Source organism: Meles meles, chromosome 13 (genome assembly GCF_922984935.1).
Source record: "Meles meles chromosome 13, mMelMel3.1 paternal haplotype, whole genome shotgun sequence".
Taxonomy (NCBI): Eukaryota; Metazoa; Chordata; class Mammalia; order Carnivora; family Mustelidae; genus Meles; species Meles meles.
This window is the reverse complement of record NC_060078.1, coordinates 46,246,090-46,272,286: the sequence shown is the minus strand read 5'-3', so window position 1 is coordinate 46,272,286 and position 26,197 is coordinate 46,246,090. Positions and strand designations below refer to the sequence as shown.

Genomic DNA, 26,197 nt, shown 5'->3' with positions numbered 1-26,197 from the left:
CCTTTGTGAGTGTTCGGATGTGATGCTCACCCATTCGTTGACATCACACCCACCTGCGAGCGAGTGCTTTGTGTGCCCTTCACCTTGGTTCTGCTGCCACCGCAATTAACCTTCCATTCATCACAGACTCTCTGCCGGCGCTCCCTGGCCAGGCACTGCTCGCTGTGCTGGCGTTGCTGCTGAGATAGACAGAGTGGGGGCGGGCCAAAAATAAACAGTATACATAAGCATATCATGTGAACACATGGACTATATGTGTACTGGATTGTGCCAAGTGCTGTGGAAAAGTCAAGGCCGGGAAGGGGCATGGGTTACAGTGGATGAAGACATTTAAATAGGGTGATCAGGACAGATGCCCCAAGAAGGTGACATTTGAGGCAGACCTGAAAGAGACAAGCTGTTCTGGGAGAACAGCTTCCAGGGGCAACAGTAAGGGCAGGGGCAACCGCAATGGCAAGGGCAGGTGCAGAGACCTTCAGGCAAGGACGTGCCCAGTGGTTTGAATAATGGGACTAATAAGAGCTAAGGAGAGAGCCCCCATGGAGTCAGAGGAGCAGTAGGAGGGCTAGGGGGACCTGGGCAGGGCAGCGGTGGAGGTGGGAGGGAGAGGTCTGGAAGATCATTAGTGGGACCCTGCTGCGAGGGGCACTTTTGGCTTTGAGCAGAGGCCTGTGAGCTGGTTTGGGTCTTATTGGGCCACTGTGGCCGCCATATTGGGAACAGGCTGTAGGGGGAAGGAAGGGCCTGGAGATGACACCAGGATCCAGAAGTGAAAGGAGGTGACCAGAACCAGGTAGCACAGTGAAAAGTGGTCAGATTTTGAATATCTTTTGATGGAGGAACGAATGGAACTTACTGGTAGAAATGGATGTGAAAGGTGAGAGAGCAGAGCTGAGGATGCATCTGGTTTCCACTTGAGTAGCTAGAAGAGGGAGTTGTTCGGACCAGACAGGGGAGGGTAGGGCAGATCCAGAGTGGATTTCATACTGGGTAGGTAGGTGGGAGGTGCCTGGAGACATCCTGGGCACATAGTGGGTCTGGAGGGCTGGGAGGGGACAGTGAACTTGGAAATCATCACCATAGGGATGGCATGGTCATCGCAGAAAGTCCCAAGATTGTGTGAGCCCACCAGAGGACAGTGTGCGTCAATGTGGGGACAAGAGGAAGGAAAAGGCCAGGTGACCCCAACTTTCTGCCCAAAGTACCTGATTGCCCGGCACTAAGGTGGGAACACAAGGAGAGGCTGGCATGAGACAAGTCATGATGATTATCAGACCAGCTATGCCTGTGGGACATCACACACTGTAGAATGGTAAAAGACATTTAGATTCGGAGGAAGCATGCATTTGGTTGCTCTCTATCTGATGCTTACCAGGGGCAGTTTTGCCCCCTAGGGGACATATGGGCAACAAATGGGGACTGTGTTGGTGGCCAGCCTGGGAGAGAGGGACAGCCTGCTATGGGCGTCTAGCGGGAAGAGGCTGATGCTGCTAAACGTTCTGTGCACGAGACCACTGGCTGCAACCCCGGGAGGAAAGTATCAGTAGTCCTGAGGTGGGAAAATTCTGCTCTCTGTCGTCGTTAATTGAATGTGGCAGTAAAAGCTCACATTGAAAGAGTGCTTCTTAGAGGCCAGGTGCTAAGTGAGGGGAGTATCTCCTTTTATTCCCCCGAAAAGGTAGCAGCCAACCTACATTTCCTTCATCCTCCAGGGTGTAGGGTGTGACTCCCACTTGGGGATGTGAAGTTACCTTGCTGCCCCTGGTGGAATCGAGGGCGGGCCCCAGGCTGGGCTCAGAGGCCCACACCCCTGTCCGGTTGGGCTGGAAACACCGTGGCCACACAGACTGGTTTGGGAAAGAATAGGGGAAAACCAAAAATAGTAGCAAGAGACCGTCCCCTTTCATGATGCACTTCTTCCTGAAATAATTGGCTACTAAGACTTTTTTTCTTTAAAGCTAATACATGTCTTTCCTAAGCAGCAGAGAAAAAAGTCTACATAAATAATCGAAGGCTGTAAAAAACAAAACAAAACAAAACCAAAAACCCAGAGTTTACCTTAATGACCTGTTTTCCGCGCATTGCTTTCCGCTGCCAGAGGAGAATGAGTGTGTAGGTGACCAAACCTAGGTTTGAATCCTGGCCCTTCTGCTGGTTTCCTTGTGAGCTAAGTGTGTAACTTCTCAGAGCTTCAGTTTATTTATCTGTAAAATGGGGCCAGTAATACTCCTTCCTACGGAGTTCATGAGGACTAAGTGTGGCCATTTGTATTAAGCAGCTCATATAGTGTTTTACATGTCATAGGTCTTTATTTTTCTAAATATTTTACTTATTTGACAGAAAGAGAGAGATCACAAGTAGTCAGAGAGGCAGGCAGGGGGGGGGGGAAGCAGGCTCCCTGTTGAGCAGAGAGCCCAAAGTGGGGCTCAATCCCAGGACCCTGAGATCACAGCCCAAGTCGAAGGCAGAGGCTTAACCCACTGAGTCACCCAGGCACCTCTGTCATAGGTCTTTAAATGTGGTAGCAGGACTTAAACTTCTCGATAGGAAGGAGCAAGAGGGACCAATTTGTTCTCTCACCTAAAACAGCCCTCCCCCCAAAAGGACCAGTCATATGAAACCATTTTTAAGATTCTAAACATTAGGTAGTGAAGGGCTGTAATCCCCAAAATATGGGAAGCAAACAACGTGAGCCCTACACATGCCCCAGCTCATTGCCTTGAGAAAGTTCCAGGCTGTGATGCAGAAAGGGGAAATCCAGTTGGAGCCCATTAGACTCCATGTATAAAGGACCCAGAGCTTAGAGACAGAGAGACCAAAGCATCTAGAGTTTTCAGGGTGGAATACTGAAAAAGAGGGGGAAAAAAGTTCACAGCGAGAAAACTGCTCGAGAACTCGTCACCTTGTACATGTGAGGAAATTACTTGAGCCTAAGGAAAGAACCACTAGAAAAGATTCCAGGCAGCAGTGTGCCCTGTCACGCAGGGCGGGGAATAGTGCCTGTCCCACCTGCCCTCCTGGGAAGCCTCATGACTCATGGGGCTGCAGAGAAAACACAAAGGGTTTTTCCTTTGCAGTGGGGAATAATTAGCTGTTTCCTGAGTGTTCTAGACCCACCTAAGAAAACTTAGAAGCAAAGTCTGTAAGATCAAACCCTTTCCATGTAACCTAACTTCATCCCAGAACAGGACTCAAGAATATTTAGAGGGATACACAGATGTTCAACACTCAACCATTTAGGAATCACAGTGTCTGGCACCTAATAAAAAGTATCAGACCTGCAAAGCAACAAGAAAATAGGACCCACAATGAGAAAAATCAACCATCTGACATCAACCCAGAAATGACACTCTTAGAATTAGCAGACAGAGACATTACAACAGTTTTTATCACCTATGTTTCACAGGTTCAAAAAGTGAAGTAGAGACATGAAAGTATTTTTTTTTAAAAACCCAAATCAAACTTCTAGAGATCAAACCTACAATGTGTAAGATAAACATATACTGGATAGGATTAATGGCAGGTTAGAGAAGATGATAAAAAGATTGGTAAATTGAAGGTAGCAATCAAAATGGTCCGTATTAGTTCTCTGTTGCTGCTGTAACAAGTTACGACAAACTCTATAGCTTGAACAACACAAATGTATTATCTTCTTGCTCTGTAGATTAGAAGTCGGTCACAGGTCTCCTTGGGCTTAAATCATGGTGTCAGTAGGGTTGAGTTCCCTTTGGGAGGCTCTAAGGGAGAATCCATTTTCCTGACTTTTCCAGCTTCCAGAAGCTGCCAGTCTCCCTCAGCTGCTGGTCCCCTTCCTCCATCTTTGTGGCTAGAAATGGCCAATCCAGCCTTCATGTTGCATCACTGTCTCCTGTATGTGGTCATAGTTCTGACTATCCTTCCTCTACTTTTAGAGAGGGTTGTGCTTACAGTGGACCCATCTGTATAATCCAGGGGCATGTGCCTACTTTAAGGCCCAACTGGTGAGCAACCTTAATTCCACCTGCAACCCTGATTCCTTTTTTGCCCTGTCGCCTAACACAGTCCCAGGTCCCCGGGCCTAGGAAGCAGGTGTCTTTGGGGACTGTTGTACTACCTACCACACTATCCAAGAATAAAACCCAGAGAAAAGAGAATTTAACAAGAATAGACAGAGCATCGGTGAGCTGTAGGATAACTTTCAGGTTGCTAATATTCATGTACTTGGAATCTCAAAATGGGAAGAGGGGACAGAAAAGTATATCTGAAGCCCCATGTTTCCCAAATTTTATGAAAACTATAAACCAAAAATTCTGAGAAGCTCGATGAGTCCTAAGTACTAGAAACATGAAGAAAACTATATTGAGGCACGCCACAATCAAATTGCTCAGAAGCTGAAAAAGAAGAAAGACACATTACATGCAGAGGAGCCCAAATGAAGGTAGCAGCCAAGTTCTCATGAGAAACAGTGCTCAGAGAACACTGACCAGGCCAGACCATATTCTGAGGCAAAACCAAGTGGTAAAGGGATTCAAATCGTACAACATGTGTTATCTGACCAAATGGAATTAAACGAGCAATCAATAAGAGAAGGATTTCTGGCAAATTCCCCCAAATGGAAACTGACACATTTCCAAATAACTCATAGGTCAAAGAAGAAATCCAAAGGGAAGTTATTTTGAATTTAAAGTATTTTGAGCTGAATTAAAATGAACACGACGGGGGCGCCTGGGTGGCTCAGCGGGTTAAAGCCTCTGCCTTCAGCTCAGGTCATGATCCCAGGGTCCTGGGATCGAGCCCCACATTGGGCTCTCTGCTCAACAGGGAGCCTGCTTCCTCCTCTCTCTCTGCCTTCCTCTCTGTCTACTTGTGATCTCTGTCCGTCAAATAAATAAAATCTTTAAAAAAAAAAAATGAACACGACACAACATACCAAAATTTGGGGAGAGCCCGTAAGCAGTACTTAGGGCAAGCATAGCACTCATCACCGTAAGCAACTAGAAAAGGAAGACCCAATGAGACCCAAAGGAGACAGATGAAAAGAAGTCCTAAAGCTCAGAGACACAGTCGGTGAACCACATAGAGTACACGTCTGCAGACTACAGCCTGTGGCTGGCTCCTTCTTTTCGGAAATAAAGTTTTACACAAACACAAGTGTGCCCTTTTATTTACGTAATGTCTGCAGCTGCTTTTTAGCTCTAACCGAGGAGCAGGTGGAGCCGAGCAGAGACCATATGGCCTGACAACCTAAAATATTTACTATCCAGCCCTTTAAAAAAAAGTTTGTTAACCAGAAACACAATAAACAAAATCTATAAAAGAGAAAGCTAGGTTTTTGAGATCAAAAAATCAGTAAAGATCAGTAAAAAAGGCTAAAACCATGAAACTTCTAGGAGAAAAAAAAACTTTAGGATGTGGGGTTAAGCAAAGATCTCTTAGCTACAACACCAGAAGCACGCTCACTAAAAGAAGAACAATGGATACATTGGGCTTCCCTAAAATTAAAAACTTCTGGTCTTATAAAGACTCTCTTAAGAGAAAAAAAAGAAAGAGGCACAGATGGGAGAAGGATTTGCAGAGCACAGACCTGATAAAGGACTTGTATCCGGAATATGTAAAGAACTCTCCAAACTCAATAAGGCAAAAATGAACAATCCATTTTAAAAAATGGACAAATGATTTCAATAGAGATTTCACTGAAGGAGAGACACAGATGACAGTGAAGTACATAAAAAAAGGTGTCCAAAATCATTCGTCGTTTGGGAGCTGGAAATTTAAACACGGCACTGTCCCTCTGCACACACATCGGAATGGCCAGGAGTAGGAAGACCGACCAGCCCGGGTGTCAGCCAGTGAAGTCTGGAGCGCTCGTCCTCTGCTGGCCGGCAGCGGAATGGTGCCCTCACTGGGGAAGTCGGTCGTGGCCATTTCTTAAAAGTTGAACATGGGTATATAAAAATACGCATACGTAAACATTCACGAAGACGTGCAGGCTCAGAGTGGCAGGAGGGCAGGACTCGAGGCAGGGGACCAGCTGGGCGGGAGAGCGCCTGCCGACCTCTGGGCAGGACAGAGACACGTTTGGTGGGAACTCGAATGAAGCTTATGTGACATGAGTGGCTCCCTTGAAGAAAAAGAATTTAAAACAAGAAGTCAAGATGAAGTACAAAAGTGCGTATGGAGGACAAGCAAATAACTACAACAAATCCTTGGGAGTCCTAGATCCCTTTCTTCTGAGTCATCTTGAGATGTGGGTTCAGAGAAGCTTCCTGGTGGCATCTGGCTTCCCCTCCCCCACTTCCCTGCCTCAGTGGCAGCCCACTGAGCCTTGGGTACCGCCCGTCTGGGGTCAGGATCTCCTCTGTCCCTGGATCCCCTCCACTCTGCCTCCATAATGCTGCTGCCCAGCGGGGACAGGGCTTGAGTGTGCAGAAGGCATCCTGGGACCCCGGCAAGGCAAGCTTGTCTCCTTGCTCGCCACCCTCCTGAGCTTTGGGCCACACAGGCCTCTCCCGACAGCGAGGACACACCCCGCCCGTGCTCTAGCTCTCAGAGCACTCTCCTCTGCTTACTGGTCCTTGGCGGCTTTGACGTGACCGCCATCAGACAGGCCCTTGCAGGCTGTCAAGCCAGTTCCGGAATCACTCAGTGTCTTCCTTTCCCCGTCTAAAAATGCAGAAATTAATAGTCCCTCCTTCCACAGTCTTTGTGAAGATGAAAGAATCCTAGGAAGGCTGGTGTGTCTGTCAGTTTGTCCACTTAAGTGTCTGCAGCTTCTGGAAGAGTCCCAAGCAGGTACCAAGTGCTCAGAAAGCACTTGCTCCTGTCTGGTCTCCATCCTGGGGCTGCGGGCTCTAGCCACGGGTGTCCTGGGTCTCACTGTTCTCCCTAACTGCTGTCTCAGCCCCTCAAGAACTCAGGTCCCTGGGATTCACACTCCCCTCGCCGACCCCCACGGACAGTCCTGTTTAAGGTCTGAGGCTCTGGGGTCACAAGCCAGTACATGGGGGAGTTACATATTGTGGAATGTTGGGGATGAACAAAGATGCGATTATTCTAGAACATCCCTTAAGTCACCTATAAAGTTCAGTATAACTGGGTTGTGGGTACATCCCAAAGATTAGTTCATTTACACATGAAAATTTAAGAACCACTGGAGCAACAATTAGGGACAAATTCACTCAATGAACATCTGTCGGAGCTTTGCCACCCTCTGCCTTTAAACGACCCAGTGTCCAGCTGTGAGTAGGGGGGATAGGTGGAAGATTCTGGAGCATTTTGCTCCACGCTGGTTTAATATTGAGCCTCTGCAATGTTACTTCTGGAGAGTCAGGTCTCACCATCAGGCTGGGGAAGGAGGGCGGCTGCGATGTCAGAGCCTAAGTTAAGGCTTGGTTGGTTAAGCGTCTGCCTTCAGCTCAGGTCAGGAGTGCTGGGATTGAGCCCCGCATTGGGCTCCCTGCTCAGTGGGAAGCCTGCTTCTCCCTCTCCCACTCCCCATGCTTGTGTTCTCTCTCTCACTGTCTCTCTCTCTCTGTCAAAGAAATAAATAAAATCCTAAAAAAAAAAAAAAAAAAAAGCACAGTGGTGTTGCCCTGTGGACTAGGAAAGCGGATTCAAAACAAAATACATAGCCAGGGCGCTCTGGGTTCTGCACTTCTCCCAGCTGGCCTCAGATCAGAGTGCTTCTTCCCTAACAGTGCCCAGGTGTGGAAACGTTTTGATGTAGAAATGTAACAAAGACCAAAGGAGAACACTGAAACCTGGAAAGGCTTCAAAAAGTGTGAAAGGGGTAGGTGGGGTGGGACGAGGGGGCTGACAAACCAGAATCAGAAAGCTTGAGCAGGTCTGGGAGAGGCGGCCTTCTCCTACCCCGCCCAGGGGGTGGAGGATGTGGTGGGAGCCTGCACTCCGGGGTCATAGTCGTGTAGGAGTCCTTGTAGTAAGCCTGTGTCTCCTGTCTTGCAGGTGGTGCCGGGGAGCGGGAGAAGGTGCCGGCCAACCCCGAGGCGCTCCTGCTCATGGCCAGCTCCCAGCGTGACATGGAGGACTGGGTGCAGGCCATCCGCCGGGTCATCTGGGCCCCACTTGGCGGAGGTACTGCCCGTAGATCGCATGCTCACCCTCTAGAACCCTTGCCTTCAGGTAATCTTGCCCCCCTCCCCGGCTCTGCACCGAGCCTGCAAAGACACCTCTTGCCCAGGGCTTGCCGGCTGTGTCCCGAGCAGCTTCCAGCAGGCAGGCCAGTCTGGTCTTCTGCTGCCAGCCGCCGGAAGTCACACTTCCCGGGAGTCACACGTTTCAAAACATGCCCTCCTCCAGCAAGAATCCCGTGGCGGGTGCGTACCTGCCTCCCTGCGCCCAGGGCCCTGCTGGACAGCAGGTGTTCCTGCAGTGGTGTGCACTAGGGCTGGGGCCCTTCCCCCTGCTGTGCTCCCTGCAGCCACGTAGGGCTGCCCACACAGCCTGCTCCCGGGTCCCCATTTGACAGCAGTGGCTGCCATCTACTCCCTTCCGCCTTGATTAAGAGCACTTATTGGATGCCTGAAGTGTACCTGGACTTATCCCAAGTGCTAGGAATTCAGTGATAAACAGCATAGAGAATTCCTCCACTCTCCCCATCCTCTCAAGTAAAAGTGTCACATGATGTCTGGTAGGGAGAAGCGTAATGAAGTAAAGCTCAGTAGGATGAAAGGGACGCTGTGTTCGATGCTGTCGCCCAGCCATCTCAATGAAGTGGCCAGAAGAGCCAGCGGAATGCTGGATGAGGAGTATTTAGGCAAAGTAGTCAGCAAGTGCAAAGGCCCTGAGGTGGTCATGAGTGATGTGAGCACAGGGAATTTCAGGAAGGCGAGTGGGTCTGAGGGAGTGAGGACAGGAGAGTGGAAGATAGAGGGCAGGAGAGGTCACCGAGGCCTTGGGGACATACTGGGGATCTCAGATTTTGTTCTAAATTGATGGGGCACCAGGAGGGCTCTGAGCAGGAGACAGACATGCCCTTACTCAGATTTATAAAGGGCCGCCTGGCCGCTGTGTGAGGGTGGAGCTTCGAGAGACAAGAGCGGACGCAGCATGCCGAGAGAGCCCTCAGACACGGGTGACAGGGACCCGGGCTAGCATGGGAGTGGAGGAGACGGTGAGGAGAGGTCAGCCACAGGTGTGTTCTCAAGTTGTTGCTGCCGGGCTTTGCTGAGGGACGTGAGGTGCAAGAGCAAGGAAGCATGGCCCCTGTTGTGCAGCTGCTGTTTCTATAGGTTGGTGTCCCTCCACAGTCATTATGAAAGAGCTTTCAGAAGGGGTTGCCATGGTGCCTGGGCTGGGGATCCACTCCCTGCTGATGTGGAGACCGGGGGCTGCTGGCCTGTGACCGTTCAAGCTGTGGACGTCCTCTCTCCCCCACACAGGGTCTGAGTGGTGGAGAGTCAGGTAGGGGCTGAAGTTTGCCTGCGGGGGCTCAGAGCCCATCTCCAGACCCTGGGTGTGCTACAGGCTGAGCCCCTTCCTCACGCCTCCCCTCGCCATCTCTCCTCCACTGTTGCCAGCTGCAGCCTCCCCAACTGCCTTTCCGGGAGCCAAGAATCCTCATGGAGGAGAGTCGATAGAATATCAAAGTCAGGTGCCTCCTGTGTGGCATAAATGGCCTCACACTGTTAGCCTTGACCTCCCTGCCCCTGATGTCTGCAATGGCTTTGACCCCAGACCCAAGCCCACCCAGGGATTTCTGCAGCCTTCCCAGACATCCTTCGGTGCGGGATGGTTGAAATTGAACCTGCAGAATTAAGTAGAGCCCAGACCTTGCTGCAGCTGGACTTTGGTTATGACAGTGCCAGCTTGGAACCGGAGAAAGGAGAACGTCATCGAGACCTTGGGGTAGGGAGATTTTTTGTTTTTTTGGTTTTTTTGGGGGGGGAGGTTAGGGAGAGATTTTTTTGCAGGAGTTCCAAAAGTCCTCCATCTCATAGGAAAAATGTGATCAGTTGTCCTCCACAGAATGAAGGGCGTCTGTTCTCAGAAGGCAGATTAAGAAAATGAAAAGACAAGCTTACAGGGTGGGAGGTGTCTGCTGCACACGCAGCCATCGGACGATTTATTCCTCAAACTCCTGCAGAGACTGGCAAGATGGCAGAAGCCTGGGCAGGAGACTCGAAGAGGCCCTTCACCAAAATAGAACTGCTCAGGCCCAGCGAACCCAGGCAGCAGTGCTCGACTGCACTGGTGAGCAGGGAGGTGCGTGGAAAAGCGCTCCACCCGCCAGAAAGGCTAAAGGGAAACTGGATGGCTCCAAGCGGTGACCAGGAGTGAGGGCTCCAGGCACCTGCGTGTCTTGCTCGGGAAGCCTGCGGCATCTGTGACAGGGGACGCCATGTGCACCCAGGCCCCAGCAGCTCCGTTTCTACGCACGTCCCTAGTGGAAATCTGTGCCCTCGGGAGCGCCTGCTGGGTGCGGGTGGTTAACGGTCCAGATCCATCCCTCCCTCTGCCCCTCAGCGTTTATCAAATTCCTCAGGCTGTGAGCAGAAGAGTGTATAAGAATTAAAACAGGAACCGCCATCAAAGGCGCTTATCTCCTTTCTACCCGAAGCGTGGAGGAAACGCAGAAATCCCAGGGCTTAGCGATGGCCGGCATGTCTGGGCAAGCTGTGGGCACTCCCAGGTGGGCGCAGTCAGCCTCTGCCGCTTTCCTGGCAAAGCTGTTACTAGCCTGGGTTCCCCTGGAAAGGAGGCTTAGAGGATCAGTCCTTCTTTCGCTGTTAATCACGGAGTCTGTGAGCCCTTTCAAGCCTGTTTGTTCTGGCGCAGAGCGGGCCTCCTCTGACAGGCGGGAATGGGCAGTGTGCCTGCTGCAGTCAGGGGAGCGCCCGGCTGTCCCCACAGAGCAAACGGGGTGGGTGGCGGGGCAGACACACGGGGTCAGCGGAGCCTGTTACCATGGATGGCCTGATCACAGGTGGCCCTGACTGTGGTACCTCTTGTCTGGGCATTCATTCAATCATTCCACTGGTCATTCGTTCACTTGGGAATGTGTTCTAGGGGCTGGGGATACAGCAGTGAACAGGATAGACAAGGTCCCTACCCTCATTGTGGAGAAACCAGGGAACAAGTCAGATAAGGAAACCCACTGCAGTTTAGATGAAGTTGAGTTCAGTGGAGAAAGATAAGGTGGGGAGAACAAGCAAAAATGATGGGGTCAGAGCTTCATGACCTTTGAGTAAGGGAGATGAAAGGGTGAATTACACATATATCTGAACAGAGAATTCTGGAGGCAGAGGCAGCAGTGTCCATGTTGGAAGAGAAGCAAGGAAGCCAGTGTGCCTGGAGCAGAGTCCGTGAAAAGAGAGAGAGCGGGAAACATGTCAGAGAGGCAGTGGGGATGTAAATCAGTGGGGCCTTGTGGTCATGGTGACTCTTGCTTTTCCTGAGCACCTTGGTGCCATGGGCGGGTTTTGAACAAAGAATGGCAGAGCCTGACTTGGGTTCTGACAGGATCCCTTTGGCCACATGTTGAGACTGGATCAAAGAAGGCAAGGACAGAAACAGGGAGATCAAATTAGGGGCTCATTATTCAATAATGCCAGTGAGAGATGATGACAGCTTGGTCCCAGATGGTACTGGTAATGAGAAGTAATCAAATTCTTGATATATTTTAAGATAAAGGCAGTAGTACTTCCCTGTTGGAATGGAAGAAAGGTATAAGAGAATGAGTAAAGTCAAGGGTAATCCTAAGATGTTTTGGTCCAGGCAGCTGGAGAGATGGATTAGTCATTAACTGAAATGAGAAAGACCAGAGGAAGTACAGTGTTTGGAATGCAGATAGAGAGATCACACTGGAGCTTAGTCTGAGATACCTGTTAAATACTTAAGTTTAAATGTCCAGCAAGCAATTAAACATTTAAGTGTAGAGACTTGGAGAGAGGACTGGGTTTGAGAGAGTATTTGGGGGCTGTTGACATATAGATGGGGTTTGAAGCCATAAGGCTGGGCGAGACACCATGGAGCAAAGTATAGGGACAGCAGAGGACTAGGGTTGAGCTCAGCTCCCTGCCGCCTTGGGCTCCTATGGTTCTAGTGGAGTGGTGGAGATAAAGCCTGAGAACAGGGGGTCAGTGAGAAAGGACAACAGGAGGGGAATTAGAGTGTGAGAATAACCAAGGGTTTCAAGAAGTTTGTTGTAAAGGGAAAGAGAAATGGGACAGTAGCTGGAGGCAAAGTCAGATAAAGAGAGGATTGTTTTGTTTGACTTGGGAAATAAAACAGCAATTCAAAAGGTTGATGGTACAGGAGAGGGAGAGAAGAAGGGCTAGGGCTCCAAGAGCTCTCATGGATATAAAAATCCTCAGCAAAATGCCTACAAACTGAATCCAGCAATATATGAAAGGACAGTACACCATGACCAAATGAGATTTACCCCAGGAATGCAAGGATGGTTTAACACCTGAAAAGCAACAAGTATAATACATCAAAAGAAGAAAAGACAAAAACCACATGATCATCTCAGTAGACTCAGAAAAAGCATTTAATAGCGTCTGGTACCCTCCCATGATAAAAACTTGCCAGGGTCTAGAGATAGGGATAGAAAGGAATTCCCTCAACTTGACAAAGGGTATCTACAAAAAACTCACAGGCAACATCATACTTATAGAGGAAGACTGGAACCTTCTCTGAGATCAGGAAGAAGACATGCATTCTCACTTTTCTCACTTTAATCAGCACTGTTCTGGAGGTTCTAGCCAGAGCAGTTAAGCAAGAAAATGACATATAATACATCCAGGTTAGAAAGGAAGAAAGAAGTGAATGTATCTCTTATTTGCAGATAACATGATCTCGTGTACAGAAAATCTTAAGAAATCCATTAAAAAACAAGACATCACAAAAAAATACAGCAAGACTGCAGGATATAAGGTGAGCAGACACAAATCAGTTATATTTCTGTTCAGGGGCAAAGAGCACACTGAAAATGAAATTAAGACAACTTCATTAACAGTAGCATCCCAAAGAAGAGAATAGTTAGGAATCAATGTAACAAAAGAAGTATAAAACTTACTGCTCTGAAAGTTTGTTGAAAGAAACTGAAACATACCTAAGTAAACAGGAAGACATCCATGTTCATGGATCAGAAGACTTGATCTTGTGAAGAGGGCAGCACTCTCCTGTGGATGTCTGGACTTCTGTGCCCAGCTCTGGGAACAGGGGCAGCGCCTCCTAGCCAGCCTACTGTGCCAGGAGAGGAGGGACCCACAGAGTAGCCAGGGCTGCCTGGCATCTGGTGAGCGCTTGCCTGGGTATTTGGAGAGGACTGCAAGCCCTCAGGGGTGGGTCTGATGTTACACTGATGCGTGAGAGGAGGCAGAGTGAACACAGATTTCAGCACTGGGCTGTGGTCTCATGTGATCTGGCCCTGCCCTTCACTTGTGTGACCCTGGGTATGCCAGTTACCCTCTCTGTCTTTTTCTGCAAAATGAGAATAAGAGTGTCTTCTTTGCAGGATTGTCAGGGGAATCAGGAGAGAAGATCGATGCAAAGTACTCAGCATTCTCTCTCTCTTTTTAAATAACAGTGGATTTCTTTTCTTTTTAAGATTGTATATCTTTATTTGACAGAAAGAGAGAGAGAGCACAAGCAAGGGGAGCGGCAGGCAGAGAGAGAGGGGAAAGGAGGCTCCCCACTGAGCAGGGAGCCTGATGCAAGGCTCGATCCCAGGACCCTGAGATCATGACCTGAGCCCAAGGCAGATGCTTAAGGGACTGAGCCTCCCAGGTGCACTCGCAGTACTAGGTAGTCCTGATGCATCATCAAACACAGCACATCTGGCCTCTGCAGGCAGAGCATGTGGCAGGGCAAAAGAGAGATGAGAGGGAGCTTCTGTCCCACTCCCCAGATGGCCTCTAACCAGGAAAATAAATCTGGAGGCACACAGCAGTGTTCTTAAGTGTTGGCCAGCATCAGAGTCACCCAGAGGAAGGCCTGAGAAAGTAGGCTACTGGCTCCACCCGCAGGCTTCCTGCTCACTTGTTGCCCTGGAATTTGTATTTCCAGCAGGCTCGCAGGTGCGGCTAGTGCTGCTGGTCTGGGGACCACGTTCTGTGAACCTGTGTTTTAGAACATGGTGAATGCCTCAAATTCTGTGCCTGTGCTGAGTGCCTTATATTGCCTCATCCTAGCTCCAGCCTCGCTTGGTAGAGCAAGAAGAGGGGGCCCTGCCCCACACACTCTGCTTACAGCCACCACCCCTTCCAGCCCCAGGGTTCCCCCAAGCCCCCCTTACAGAATTCTGCCCACAGACCCCTGTGGACCTCTGTTCCCCCTGCCTGGTGTTGCAGGCATTACAACAGCTTTGCTGGTATATTTGCCCTCCTGGTATATATATCCCTGAGGCCGGCTATCTGTCCACTCTTCAAACTTTGGAAGTACAGGGCTGTGGGCTCATTTCCCTGGGAAACCATCTTGCCTTTGACAGAACGCATCTCTGCAGAAGGGTATTTTAAGTTTGGACAGACGGTCTGTCCAATTACTAGCTGTGTGACCTTAGGAAAATTACACAACCGCTCTAGGCTTTAGCCGCTACATCTGTAAAATGGGGACATTAATACTAGCTCTCAGGGCTGCTCAAGATACCCGACTTTTAAGTCCCAAGCCTCAGCTCCAAAGGCAGGAGCCCAGCTTTAGATCCGAGCTCGGCACTCCCCAGGCTGGGTGAGCCAGACGAGTTACCTGACATTCCTGGGCCTCTGCTGCTCCACCGGGAACACCTGCCTCCCAGCCTGTGGGGAACGGGAGCTGCTAGAGCGAGTCCTCGGCGCCCCGGGAGGAAGGGACCCTCGTTGGGAGCTGCTGCTGGCATTTATTCCTGCGGAGCCTGGTCCCATCGAGCATTCGGAAAAAGGGGGTGAGACGTCTGAATGGGGAGCTCTCCCGAGGGCCAACTCCAGGCGTGGCATCTCGGGAACTCGAGAGCGCAGGCCCTCCCTCCCGCCCTCCCTGCAGGGTCCCGGGGCCCGGGGCGGGCAGGCGGCGGGCAAGACGCTACCTGCGCGCGTGCCGGGCATTCCTGCGCCGCCGCACCGGGCGCGCCATGGGCCTGATGCCGGCCGCACGGGCTTTCCCCCGGTGCTGCGCCTGCCCGCGGCCGCCCTGCCGCCTGCCCGCCTGCTGCACGCCCGCAGCCCCAGGTAGCACGGGACCGGGAGCGGGGCCGCGGGCGGGGAGGACGCGGCGCATGCGTCTCGCGGGGGCGCGGCGGGGAGCGCGCGAGGGCCGGGGTGCCCCGGGCGCGTGCGTGTTCACGGCGAGAGAGGCGGAGGCCGCTCGCTCTTCCTATCTGGGGTCCAGGGTGGCGGCCCAGAGGAGCAGAGCGGGGACCGAGCGTGATGGGAGCCCCGGGCTCCGGACTCCAAGCCCAGTGCTCGTCCCATGTTTGCCCGCCCCCCGGGCCTCAGGGGGGCCACTGTGGCGGGGCGCGGGGCTGGCTACCACCAGCCGGAGAGGGATCCTTCACCCCGGGGCTGGCCCGCCCTGGCAAGGACCCGGCGGCAGCGGGGAGATGAGGTTTGCCTCTCGCTGTACTCCTCCCTCCTGGCTGGTGTCAGCCTGTTGGTGGGCGAGGCGGGGTCACAGCCCCTTGTGTTGGTTTCCTGGAGCAGGGCCAGGCGCCTGGACAGACACGGTGCAGGAAGGGTGTGTTGACAAACGTTGGCGGAGGAGCTGAGAGCAGGAAGGGGCTTCCCAAAGTCTGCAGGTCTGGAGAGTTTAAGAATGTTTTTCCTCCTTGTGTCTTTTCCCTGATGTGGCCTGCACAGCGCCCCCTCCCCCGCCTTGTGTCCTGCAGTCCCCCAACTAGAGAGAGCCCCAGCATGGCCAGAGAGGCCTTAAGTCCCTGCTCAGGAATCCGCCTGAGAGGGAACACCACCTGCCTCCCTTTCCTGCTGGGCCCTTGGGAGCCCACAGAGCCATGGCCCTGGGCCGGCCCTCCTGGGTCAGGAGAAGGCCACCTGTACCACCCACCTGCTTCCGTGTGCTTGCGGTGGTGCACTCTCCCGTGGCTGCTTGCAGCCCCGTGAAATGGCAGAGAGACTGAGGACTGTGCCCAAGGCCCTGGGGGACAGGAATTTGTGCCAGCAGGCTGCCCTGCCTGTGGCCTGCGACTTCCTGCTCTGGTGTGGGCTTCTGGGGTGAGGGGAGTGAGAGCAGGGGTTTGCCGGGGAGAGCTAAGAGGAGGCCCAGCTCTGAGCCCATCAGCAGGTTCATCCACAGGAAAGGCCGCCTCTGCCAGTTTCCTCTCTCTGGTGGCAGTGCCGGAGATTTGTGAAGAGCGTGGGCTGAGACCTCGAGGAACCGGCACGCTGGCTGAGTTTCCAGGGATCTGCCAAACCTACTGGAACTGGTTCTTGGCATGGCTCCCCTCCGAGACATGCCAGGAGGGCTGAGGGCGTTTAGGGCGGCTGCTCCCAGCCCTACCAGGCTCTGCCAGAGGGACCCCTGCCAGGGGAGGGGTGGGCAAGGCCCCCTGGCGGAAGGAGGCCAGGCTCTATAGCCTGAGTGCAGGTGGTCTCCAGGAGGTGGACAGCTGGGAAGGCCGCCCGAGGACGCTGAGTTGGAGTGAGCTTTCCCTTGGTGCTCCACAGATCCTCTCTCCCAGAGGGACATGAAGGGGCAGCTTGTACCCGAAGGCTGCACAAAGTCTCCTGCAGGGCTCCCCACGGCCATGCTGGGGATATGGGCTCCAGTCCGAGGCCTGCTGGTGCCTCGGGGCAGTCTCTTAGAGACCATACGGTCATCCCGTTTTCTAGATGGAGAAACTGAAACCCAGGAAAGGAGGCCATTCCTCTCCTCAGTAGCTCAGGTGGGACATAACGCCCAGACCAGTGCACATGTAGGCTCAGAATCTTGGTCTTCATGGCCTTCAGTGGTGACTGTCACCTGCTGCCTGTGTCTCCACCCCCACCCCACCCCAGCCCAGTCCTGTCACCAGGCTCAGCACTCGGAGGCCCTGTGGGGCAGTGTCCCCATTTCCCAAAGCCCCTGAGCAACATGGGAGGTCAGTGCTCACCACAGCAGCCGGTCCTTGGCTCTTCAACTACACTCCCTCAAGGCCACCCTCCAAGCCCTGTGGTCCACATCAGAATCCCACAAAGATCTGCCCTAGGGCCTCTGCGCCCATGCCTGACTCCAGCCTGCCTGCTTATCTCCTACTCATCCTTGCATCCCAGTGTCCGTGTCCTCCCCTCCTCCCCCCACATGCCTCTATCTATTTGGAAGTGCCACAGGGCCCTACGGACTTCCCTTTCCTGGCTCCCAGCCCCATCTAGGAGGTCAGGTGAGTGGTGAGGAGGGGTTCACAGGGAGGCCCTGTCTGTTCTGAGTTTGGGAGGGGGCTCTCAGAGATGGCAGCCAGCCCTGAAGCAGCTGCTCTCTGTCTGACCCAGGTCTGCACCCTAGAGGAAGGTGGGGCAGGACGTGGCCTCCCAGCTCTGTTGCATGTGCTCCTGGGTGGGGAGGAGGGAGGCAGCCAGGAGTGTTCAGCTGAGTAGGCCCTGGTAGGATGTGCCCGTTTCCAGCCCTGGGGGGAGCAGGGTGAGGTGTGAGTACGAGGGGGATGAAGGGTGGATGGACAGATGGACAGATAGAAGGATGTCAGGGGACAGGAGCTGGGAGAGCAGGAAGGGCTGGAGCCTAGAGGAGGCTGGATGGGTTTACCTGTTTTGCGGATCTCTGGAGGGAGTTTTAGAATTCTTCTTCTTGGTGTCTCTCTTCCTAACTGTGGCCTTCAGTCACCTGTGAGCCCAGCATGGGGAGCTGAGTGCAGGAGCCCTAGACCAGTCACCCGGCTTCACTCGGTGCTCCTTTGACAACCCTAACCCTAACCCTAACCCTAACCCTCTGCTCCCAGGCCAACACGAGCTCAGGACCATGGGTGGCTCCCCGCGAGGATGTGGGCAGAGCTGAGTGTTCCCGCACTCACAGCTCACATAGGAGAGGACATCTAAGCTGTTGTCAAGGGCTTATAGGAAATTTGCGCAGACTGAAGAGGAAGACATCCAGGCAGAAGTCTGTGCACCGGCCGGACAGCAGGACAGCAGACACATTGAGGGCGCTTGAGTAGTGGGTAGAGCTGACAAAAAAGGGGCACATGTGCAAGTGGGAAGGGAGGCAGGCAATGAGTGTGCAATGGCAGCCAACGTGTCCCCTCCCCACCCCCACTCCTGGGCAGTTCCCCCTGTTATGTCCGCTGCTTACTCATTTGAGGTCCTAGCAAATGCCTCTGGTCATGACAGGCATGGTTCCCCATTTCTACCTCCTGTGAATCAGGACCCCTCTCCTACTTCATCCCTACCACAGTACCCTTGGAGGGCGTCGGTGCCATGGAGGTCAAAGCAAAAGGGGTGAACGCCTGTCAGAGCCCCACGGGTAAAGTTTAGGCTAGGTGTGAGGCAGCAGGGCACGGTGAGGACTGGGGAGAGGTGGCAGGTGCTGGATGAATGTTTCAGAATTCAGGCCTAGTGCCTCCAGATCTTTGGAATTTTTTCAAGAGAAGCTGGAAATCCAGATTTTCATGTGAGATCTCTTGATTTTATTTTTTTTTAAATATTAAAACTTTTTTTTATCATGTTATGTTAGTCACCATAAAATATATCCTTAGTTTTTGATGCAGTGTTCCAAGATTCATTGTTAATCTGATTTTAAATAACTACTATTAAAATTGTGCACACATCTCCGTAGCTGAACAAGAGCATTTGGACCCATGTGGCCTGTTGAGTGTAGGTAGTTGAACCCTGAGGGTAGGGAGAGGGAACAGCAACTCTGTGTCCCTGGGACCAGCTCAGGCTGTTCTCAGGCTGGGCAGAGAGGTCAGGACACTGTTAATGACGGGCCCTGGGGTGGCCTCAGAGAGGCTTACCCGAGCTGCCGCAGGCAGCCCACATGCCAGTCTGATGGCAGTCTCAGGCCCTGCACTCAGTGCTGTTGACCGGCCCATCAGGCCTCACGCCTGTGGCCAGGGTCACTGCCCCCCCTCCCGCCTTCAGTCCCAGGAGGCAGACAGCTTGTCCTCTCATGTCCTATTGTAGTCTCTGCTTACCTCTGCCTGCTGCCCGGTAACCATATCCTTGGGAACTGCTGGTCAAGACTGAGGAAACAGGACGCAGGACTGGTGGGGGGATAGTATCCAGGCACCAGCGTGGGTGGGGAGCAGCAATGTGGCCTAGAACATTCTCTAGGCCTGGAGGCAGCCTGTGTGGGTTTTAAACTTGACCCTGTCACATGCTGAGGGACTCTGGGTGTGCTCTTAAAGTCGTCGGCCTCCCAGGTGTCCGTCTGAAAAATGGGGAGGCGCTTAGAGTAGCACCTGGCACCGTGAGTCTCCCTGTTAGCTGTGTCAGTGTCCTCTGCACGCACGCACATGCACAGCCGTGCACGCCCAAGTCCACCTACAGGCGCACACATGCACACACTGCTCCCTGTAGCGTTGATGGCATCCCTGGGTGCACTCCACACGGGCATGTCTTCTAGAAGGAAAAAGTCTCACCCCCAGAGTCTGTATGCTTTGTTTGTCCTTGGGTCAGGCAGGAGGAGAAGGAACCTTGACTGAGTCCTGCACTATGCCAGGCCCTGCATTAGGGATGGATGGATTTTATTTCAAGCTAGCCACTGTGTGGGGAGCTGAGCGGGTGCCCAGAGTCCTGCCAGTGCTCGGTGGCAAGGGAGGGATTGAACCCTCACCTGACTGGTTCCCCATCCCAGGCTCTGTAGCCGCATGTCTCAGTAGCCACATGCCTGGACAGAGTGGGGTTCTGACATCATGCCCCTGGTGTACCCCCAAAGCCACCTTGTGGGGAAGGTCTCTGCATCACCCATGATTATGGAAGACATTGGGCAGTTGTTAGGGCTGGGAGAAGTATGTTTATCCTGTGCCCGTCACCGACGGGGGTGGGGAGAGTGCGTGTACGCTTGCTTTATGGATCTCAGCGGCTTCTGCTTTTTGGCTGAATGGCCAGGAACCTCTCAGCCGGCTGAATATTTAGTTGTCATAGGCCTTCCCAGTCCAGAGTGCCTCTACTTCTTCCTCTCTCCCTCCAACCCTCATTTGCTTTCCAGTCCTGTATTAAATGCTTTGGATCTCTTGCTTCCTGATTTTTTTTTTTTTTTTTTTTTTTTTGCAAACGGTTTTGAAATGCAGCATACAGGAAAGTGTATAAATCACAACTGTACAGTTTAATGATTTCTCTCAAAGTGAACATAGCTGGGTAAGCAGTGCCCATGTCCAGAAACAGCACGTCCAGTGCCCCTTCTAGTCACTGACCCCCAGGGTGACCGTGTCCTGCTCTTGTGTTGCACGTTACATGGCTAGAGTCATGCGGTGGGTATTCTAGGCCTGGCTTCTGTTCACAGATTTTTTTTTTAACTTTTTAAAAAAGAATTATTAGTATTTGAGAGAGGGTGTGCACACAAGAGCGGGAGGGGGAGAGGGAGAGAGAATCTGAGGCAGACTCCCACTGAGAACCGTGCCGGACACTGGGGCTCGATCCTGCAGTCCTGAGATCAGGACCTGAGCTGAAACCAAAAGTCAGATGCTTAACTGACTGTGCCACCCAGGCATCCCTTTTTTTAAAAAACTTTTGAAAAATTGTTGGTAAAATAGAACTAAGATAATGCTGACCATCTTAGCTATTTTTAAGTGTACAGCTCAGTGGCGTGAAGTACATTTCGCTGTCCCACCAGCCAGCTCCAGAACTCCTGCGTCTTGTAAAACTGAAACTCCGGCCCCATCCTCCAGCCCCTGGCAACCACAGTTCTCCTTCCTGTCTTTTTAGGAATTTGTTATTCTAAGTACCTCACATAAGTGAAATCATACAGTATTTGTGTTTTTGTGGCTGGCTTATTTCACTGTCTTAATGTCCTTCAGGTTTATCCAGTGTAGAGTATGTTTCCTTTTTTTTTTTTTTTTAAAGGCTGAAGAATATTCCATTGCACGTATGTACCACGTTTTGTTTATCCAAAACAAATGTTGATGGACACTTGGGTTGTTTCTCTCTTTGGTTTTTGCTTTGTTTTGCTCTGCTTTTTAAAAGCAAGCCCTAGGCCCAACATGGGACTTTGAACTCATGACCCTGAGATAAGGAGTCACATGTCCTACCAACTGAGCCAGCCAGGTGCTCCCTACCTTTTGAATATAATCCATAATATACTGTGAACATCGGCGTACAAACATCTGTTCAAGTCTTTGCGTTGGGTTCCTTTGGTTCTGTACCAGGACGTGGAATTGCTGGGTCGTAGGGTAATTCTGTTTTACATTTTTGAAGGCACCTGCCTGTTTTCCATAGTGACTGCACCGTTTTCATTCCCTTCAACACCGCACAAGGGTTCCAGTCTTTCCACATCCTCGCCAACACTCGCTGTTTTTGCTTTTTTTGATAGCAGCCATCCTAACGGGGTGCGAGGTGGTGCCTCACCGTGGCTTGACTTGCATTGTCCTAACGATCCAGGGTGCTGAGCCATGTTTGCCCATCGGCGTGTCATCTGTCTGGTTGTGTGAGCTGCGTGCCATCTGTTCTCATCACCGCAGACCGTGGCACACCCGCTCATTCTACTGCTGACGGGCATTAGCTGGTTCCCCATTTGGAGGGACTGCGAAGAGTGCTGCTAAGAACATTCTAGGGTGCATCCTTTGGGGGACATGGTTCTGGGTTTTTAAATGTAAGCCGCTCCTCTTTGGAGGTTAGTGTTGCGTAAACAAACCAATCCATAAAATGCATAATTCCTGTTTCCTCAGGGCCCTGTAAATGTTCCTCAGACTTAAATTCTGTAGCACAGGACAGGCCCCCTGCCCCCTGTGCCCTTGGGTTCCCTGTCGCGGGTGGCCCAGGGTCCAGCTGCCTGGTGTGTGCCCTCCCAGATTCTGATTCGCTCCCTCAGGAAAGAGCCACTTTGGGCTCTGACCACGCCCTCTGTCCCCCACTGTCTCAGGTGCCCTTCCCCCCCACTGCTGAGCTGGCTCGCTGAGGGCCTGACCAGCTCCCCTCTGTGCCCAGGGATCTTTGGGCAGCGCCTGGAGGACACCGTCCACCACGAGCGGAAGTATGGTCCCCGTCTGGCCCCCCTGCTGGTGGAGCAGTGTGTGGACTTCATCCGGGAGCGCGGGCTCACCGAGGAGGGCCTCTTCCGCATGCCCGGCCAGGCCAACCTGGTGAGGGACCTGCAGGATTCCTTCGACTGTGGGGAGAAGCCACTGTTTGACAGGTGAGCTCCGGGGGAGAGCGGCAGAGATGGGATCCCCGTCCACCCTCTGCTGCGGGGACTCGTCCCAGGACACAGTCTCCAGGGAGCAGAGGTGGGCTGGCATCCAGGGAGCCTGGCAGCAGGATGGTGGATGGCATGGCTCCCCACACTAGCACACGTGCTCAGTCAGCTGCCCCCGCCCCCAGTCCCCATGGACAGAGCACAGGACATGGAATCTTGGCAGCAGCCCGGGGCCTCCTCTCAGGGCTGGACCCTGTCACTGGCCAGGTGCACCCATGTCCACGCAGGCTGTTGCCCCAGGGGAGGTGTGTAAACCTTTGGGACTCTTGGCCTCCTACAGGACCTCCCTCTTGGCTCTGCCTCCTTGGGGTGACCCATCCCCGGGCCCCTTCAGTGGCAGCATGGAGCGGCAGCTCCCCAGTCTCCTCCACCTGTCCTGGCCCAGTACCCATCCTAACCTATCCCTGGGGCTTCTGGGGTCCAGGGCTGCACTGTGTGGGTAGAGCCCACTTCACTGAAGAGCCCAAGGGCCATGACCCTGGAGGTGGGGCTACTTTGGGCCTCTTCTCCCTGACGGGACCTCGCCCATTAAAGCAGACTTCATAGGAAGTTCTTCCTGTGTCAAGCCCACCTTGGCCTCTGTGGAGCTACCCTTTCTTCTCAGATCTGCCCTCACAGTCAAGGCTCCCCTCTGCCCCCAGGAGAAACCCAGGGGCTCCTGCTAGCAGCCCCAGCCTTCCCAGTTCTTCTTTGGTGCAGCGCACCCTCATGCCTCCAGCTTCTGCCAAGACCCATCACTGCAGCTTGGAGGGTCTGTCGGTGGATGTGGAGCCTGGGACTGACCCCATTCCCAGGGGAGGTCCACCCTTAGGAAAGAAGAGCTATCGAGAGGAATGGAAGCATTACCTTGCAGGCAGAGAAACTGGGACTCTCGGGTTAGCCACCTCTCTCCAAGTCACACCTACAGTAAGGGCAGAAGCTGATTTGGGCCCCTGGGCTGCCCTCCTTGCCTGTGCATCCTGTCTCCTTTCACCACATGCATTGAGCCTGATCCTGGGGGAAGGAGTGGGACAGGTGACAGCACCTGCCCTAGAGGGGCTTACAAGCTGGCGGGCATCACAGAGCTGTGGGCTGCAGAACGTTTTCCTGAGGTGCTAGGGTAGGGTGCCTGGATTCAGGATAAGTGTGTGTAGGAGGGGGTGGGGGTGGGGTTCAAGTACCACCAAGAAAGCCTTAAACCACCATTTAAAGGGAGAAGCTCTGCAGTGAGTAGGGAGGGAAGGAGAGGTTGAGGGAGTGGGTTTCTAGGCAGGGAGGAAAGAAGGCAAGGCAGTCAGGGTGCCGGGCCAGGCTCCCTAAACCTGGGTGGGGCAGAGGATCTGGACATGACTGGCTTCAGGGACCTGTGGGCCAGGGGCTTTTGAACTGGGGCTGCTGTACAGGCTAGGGGCCAGGAGCACTGAAAGCTGAGGGCCTGGAGGAGCCAATGGTGGTGCTCCAGCCAGCGAGGCTGGCAGAATGGAAGGGTGGGAGGGCTGCTCTGAGTCCACTTGCCCGGGACAGAAAAGCTTTCACCTCCCTGCCAAAGGGAGACAGATCAGTAGGGCCTAGGCCACACTTCTCTCACTGCCGGTGTCTTCCCCCGGCACAAGCCTGCAGATCCTCCCTGCTTCCTGCCCCTCCCCCCAGCCTCCTGGGGCTCTAGCTCCAGCAGTGGCCAGCACTGAACCCACAGTGTTCCAGCAGTGGGGGGGATGGGGATTGGGTTCAAGCCTTGGTATCTCCAGGGCCTGTGAGCACCCAGGAAGTGGGGGGTGTTGGCGAAGGAGGTGAGGAGGCCTGGGGGAAGGCAGTGGAGGGCACAGGCAGCAGCATGGCTGGCTGGAGAAGGTTAGTAGGAGCAGAGCCAGGGGCCGTGTGGCCAGGCCAGACTGAGAGCCACCAGACCTGAGGCAGGGAGGGGCCCTAGGTGGTTTGAAATATATATGGTGTATTAATCCGCAGAACCCCAAATGCTGTAGCCAGAAGAGGCCCTAGGGCTTAACTCATTGAGACCAGTTGTGGACAGCAGGGCCCCGTTCTCCTGGCCCCAGGCTCACCTTTCCTGAGAACCTGCTGTGAGGGAGATGCAGGCTCAGGGTCTAAATCCAGGGCCCTAAGAAAGCAGATGAAATACTCGGGGCCCAGGCCGATCCAGGAAGGTGAGCTTAGAGGAGGTGCCAAGACCACAGTCCAGGATGTGGACCCAGAGGCCAGGAGGCCCAGGGTTGCTGCCCTCCACTGGGGGCAAACCAGTCTGGGCAGCTCCAAGCTGGGGCACAGGAGACTGAGGCCTCCGAGGGGACAGGCAGGGCACTGGGGCACTAGAAATAGTGTGATGAGCATAGAAGCCCAGGCGTCTATAAATGTAAATAGGAACCTGGAGGCTGAGGGAAGGGGCCCGATCTCTGATCTGCCTGGCCCCCAGCAGCCAGTGCCCAGTGATGCGCCTGCTCTTTCCAGGAGTTCAGCCGGCCAGCATGGCAGGTTCCTCTGACATGGCGCCACGCCTGCCATTGGTGAGCCATTCTGGGGGTGGGGGGAGCAAGCTCAGTCTTCCTATCATCCACCCCTGCTGGGAGCAGAGCTCTTATGTTGTCCTGCCCCAGACCCCAGGGCAACCACCAGGCCAGCAGAAGGGGACCCTTCACTCGTCCAGCTCCCTGGCTAACTAGACACACTCGAGCACGCACGTGGACATGAGCACAGAGGGCCCCTGGGGGAGGGGCACAAGGTGCTGGCCACTTCTGGGGTTCCCTGGTGTCCCAGGCCTCATGCACATCCCCCTGCCCACAGCACAACAGACGTGCACACGGTGGCCTCTCTGTTGAAGCTCTACCTGCGGGAGCTCCCTGAGCCTGTGGTCCCCTTCGCCAGGTATGAGGACTTCCTCAGCTGTGCCCAGCTGCTCACCAAGGACGAGGGGGAGGTTAGTGGCTCCTGGGGACCCATCCTGGGAAGCGGGCCGACTGGGAGGTGGGTGTATGGAGCAGAGTACAGACCGTTTAGTGACTTTCATGGCCCATAGATCCTGGCCTATAGCCTGCTCTGTAAGATGGGAGGCCTTGACCCTCCCGCTCTGAAGGGGGCCTGGAGCAGCCTGCTCTGTATATGGGTGGGTGCCTGGAACGTCCCCTGTCTGTGTATGGTCCGCTCTGTGTGCAGGCCTCAGTCCCTAGGAGGGGCAGCTACCTCCTAAAGCAGGCCAAGTTCCAGTTGTGGTTGGGGGCCCAGGTGTGGGCCCCCGCATAGTAGGGACTCCTGCTAAACTACCCAGCTCAACCTCAGGCTACTCAGACAAGCCACAGGGTTCAGAATCCACCAGACCTTTCATCTATTTATATCCTGCCTCCTCCCAAAAGAATTTGAGACTGCTTCCAGGACAGAGGGCTCCCACGCCTACCCTCACCCTCTCCTGTAGGTGCCTGCCTGCAGCCCTAAGCCAGCTTTGGCTGGAGAAGGACTCTTTGCCGACCTTCAGCCTTGTGGGAGGGAGATGAGGGGTCTTTACCTGGCAAATATTTGTGCCTCTGTAAGTGTGCTGAGCTGTGGCCCTGACATTCCTCCTTGACCCTGCAGAGGCATACCTTTCACATCAGTTCCCCCAAAGTAAATCTGCTTCCCCAAGGCTGGTGTCGCCCCTCCTCAGAGGGAGGTGGAGGTGGTAGCACCTTCTGGCCACCCGGGGCCTGGCGACAGGGGCCTTGGCTGGAAGTCTGGACTCAGATTTCTGTTCCCGCTCCCAGTCCTCCCTCCAACAGAAGGGCCTGGAGTCTCACTGCTGGCCTTTGAAATGCTGTTTTTCTCTTTCAATCCCAAGGGGACAGTGGAGTTGGCTAAGCAAGTAAGCAGCCTTCCCCTGGCCAATTACAACCTGCTCAGATATATCTGCAAGTAAGTGACTAGGGGCGGGAGCTTCCCTTCCCAGGGGGATTCTCCGTCATTCTCCCAC

General features: G+C 53.4%; 1 protein-coding gene across 5 annotated transcripts in view; it reads left to right on the top strand.

Annotated features, from left to right (window-relative positions):
* The window catches only part of ARHGAP22 (Rho GTPase activating protein 22), a 162,473-nt gene that overhangs the window by 128,549 nt on the left and 7,727 nt on the right, over positions 1–26,197 (top strand). For 3 of the 5 annotated variants that reach the window (XM_046027287.1, XM_046027288.1, XM_046027291.1), the window contains 4 exons: positions 7,945–8,121; positions 21,999–22,206; positions 25,042–25,174; positions 26,066–26,139. In XM_046027287.1, coding sequence (XP_045883243.1) covers positions 7,945–8,121; positions 21,999–22,206; positions 25,042–25,174; positions 26,066–26,139 — 592 coding nt within the window. The remainder of the gene's footprint in view (positions 1–7,944; positions 8,122–21,998; positions 22,207–25,041; positions 25,175–26,065; positions 26,140–26,197) is intronic. The other 2 variants (XM_046027289.1, XM_046027290.1) reach the window with 2 other exon arrangements.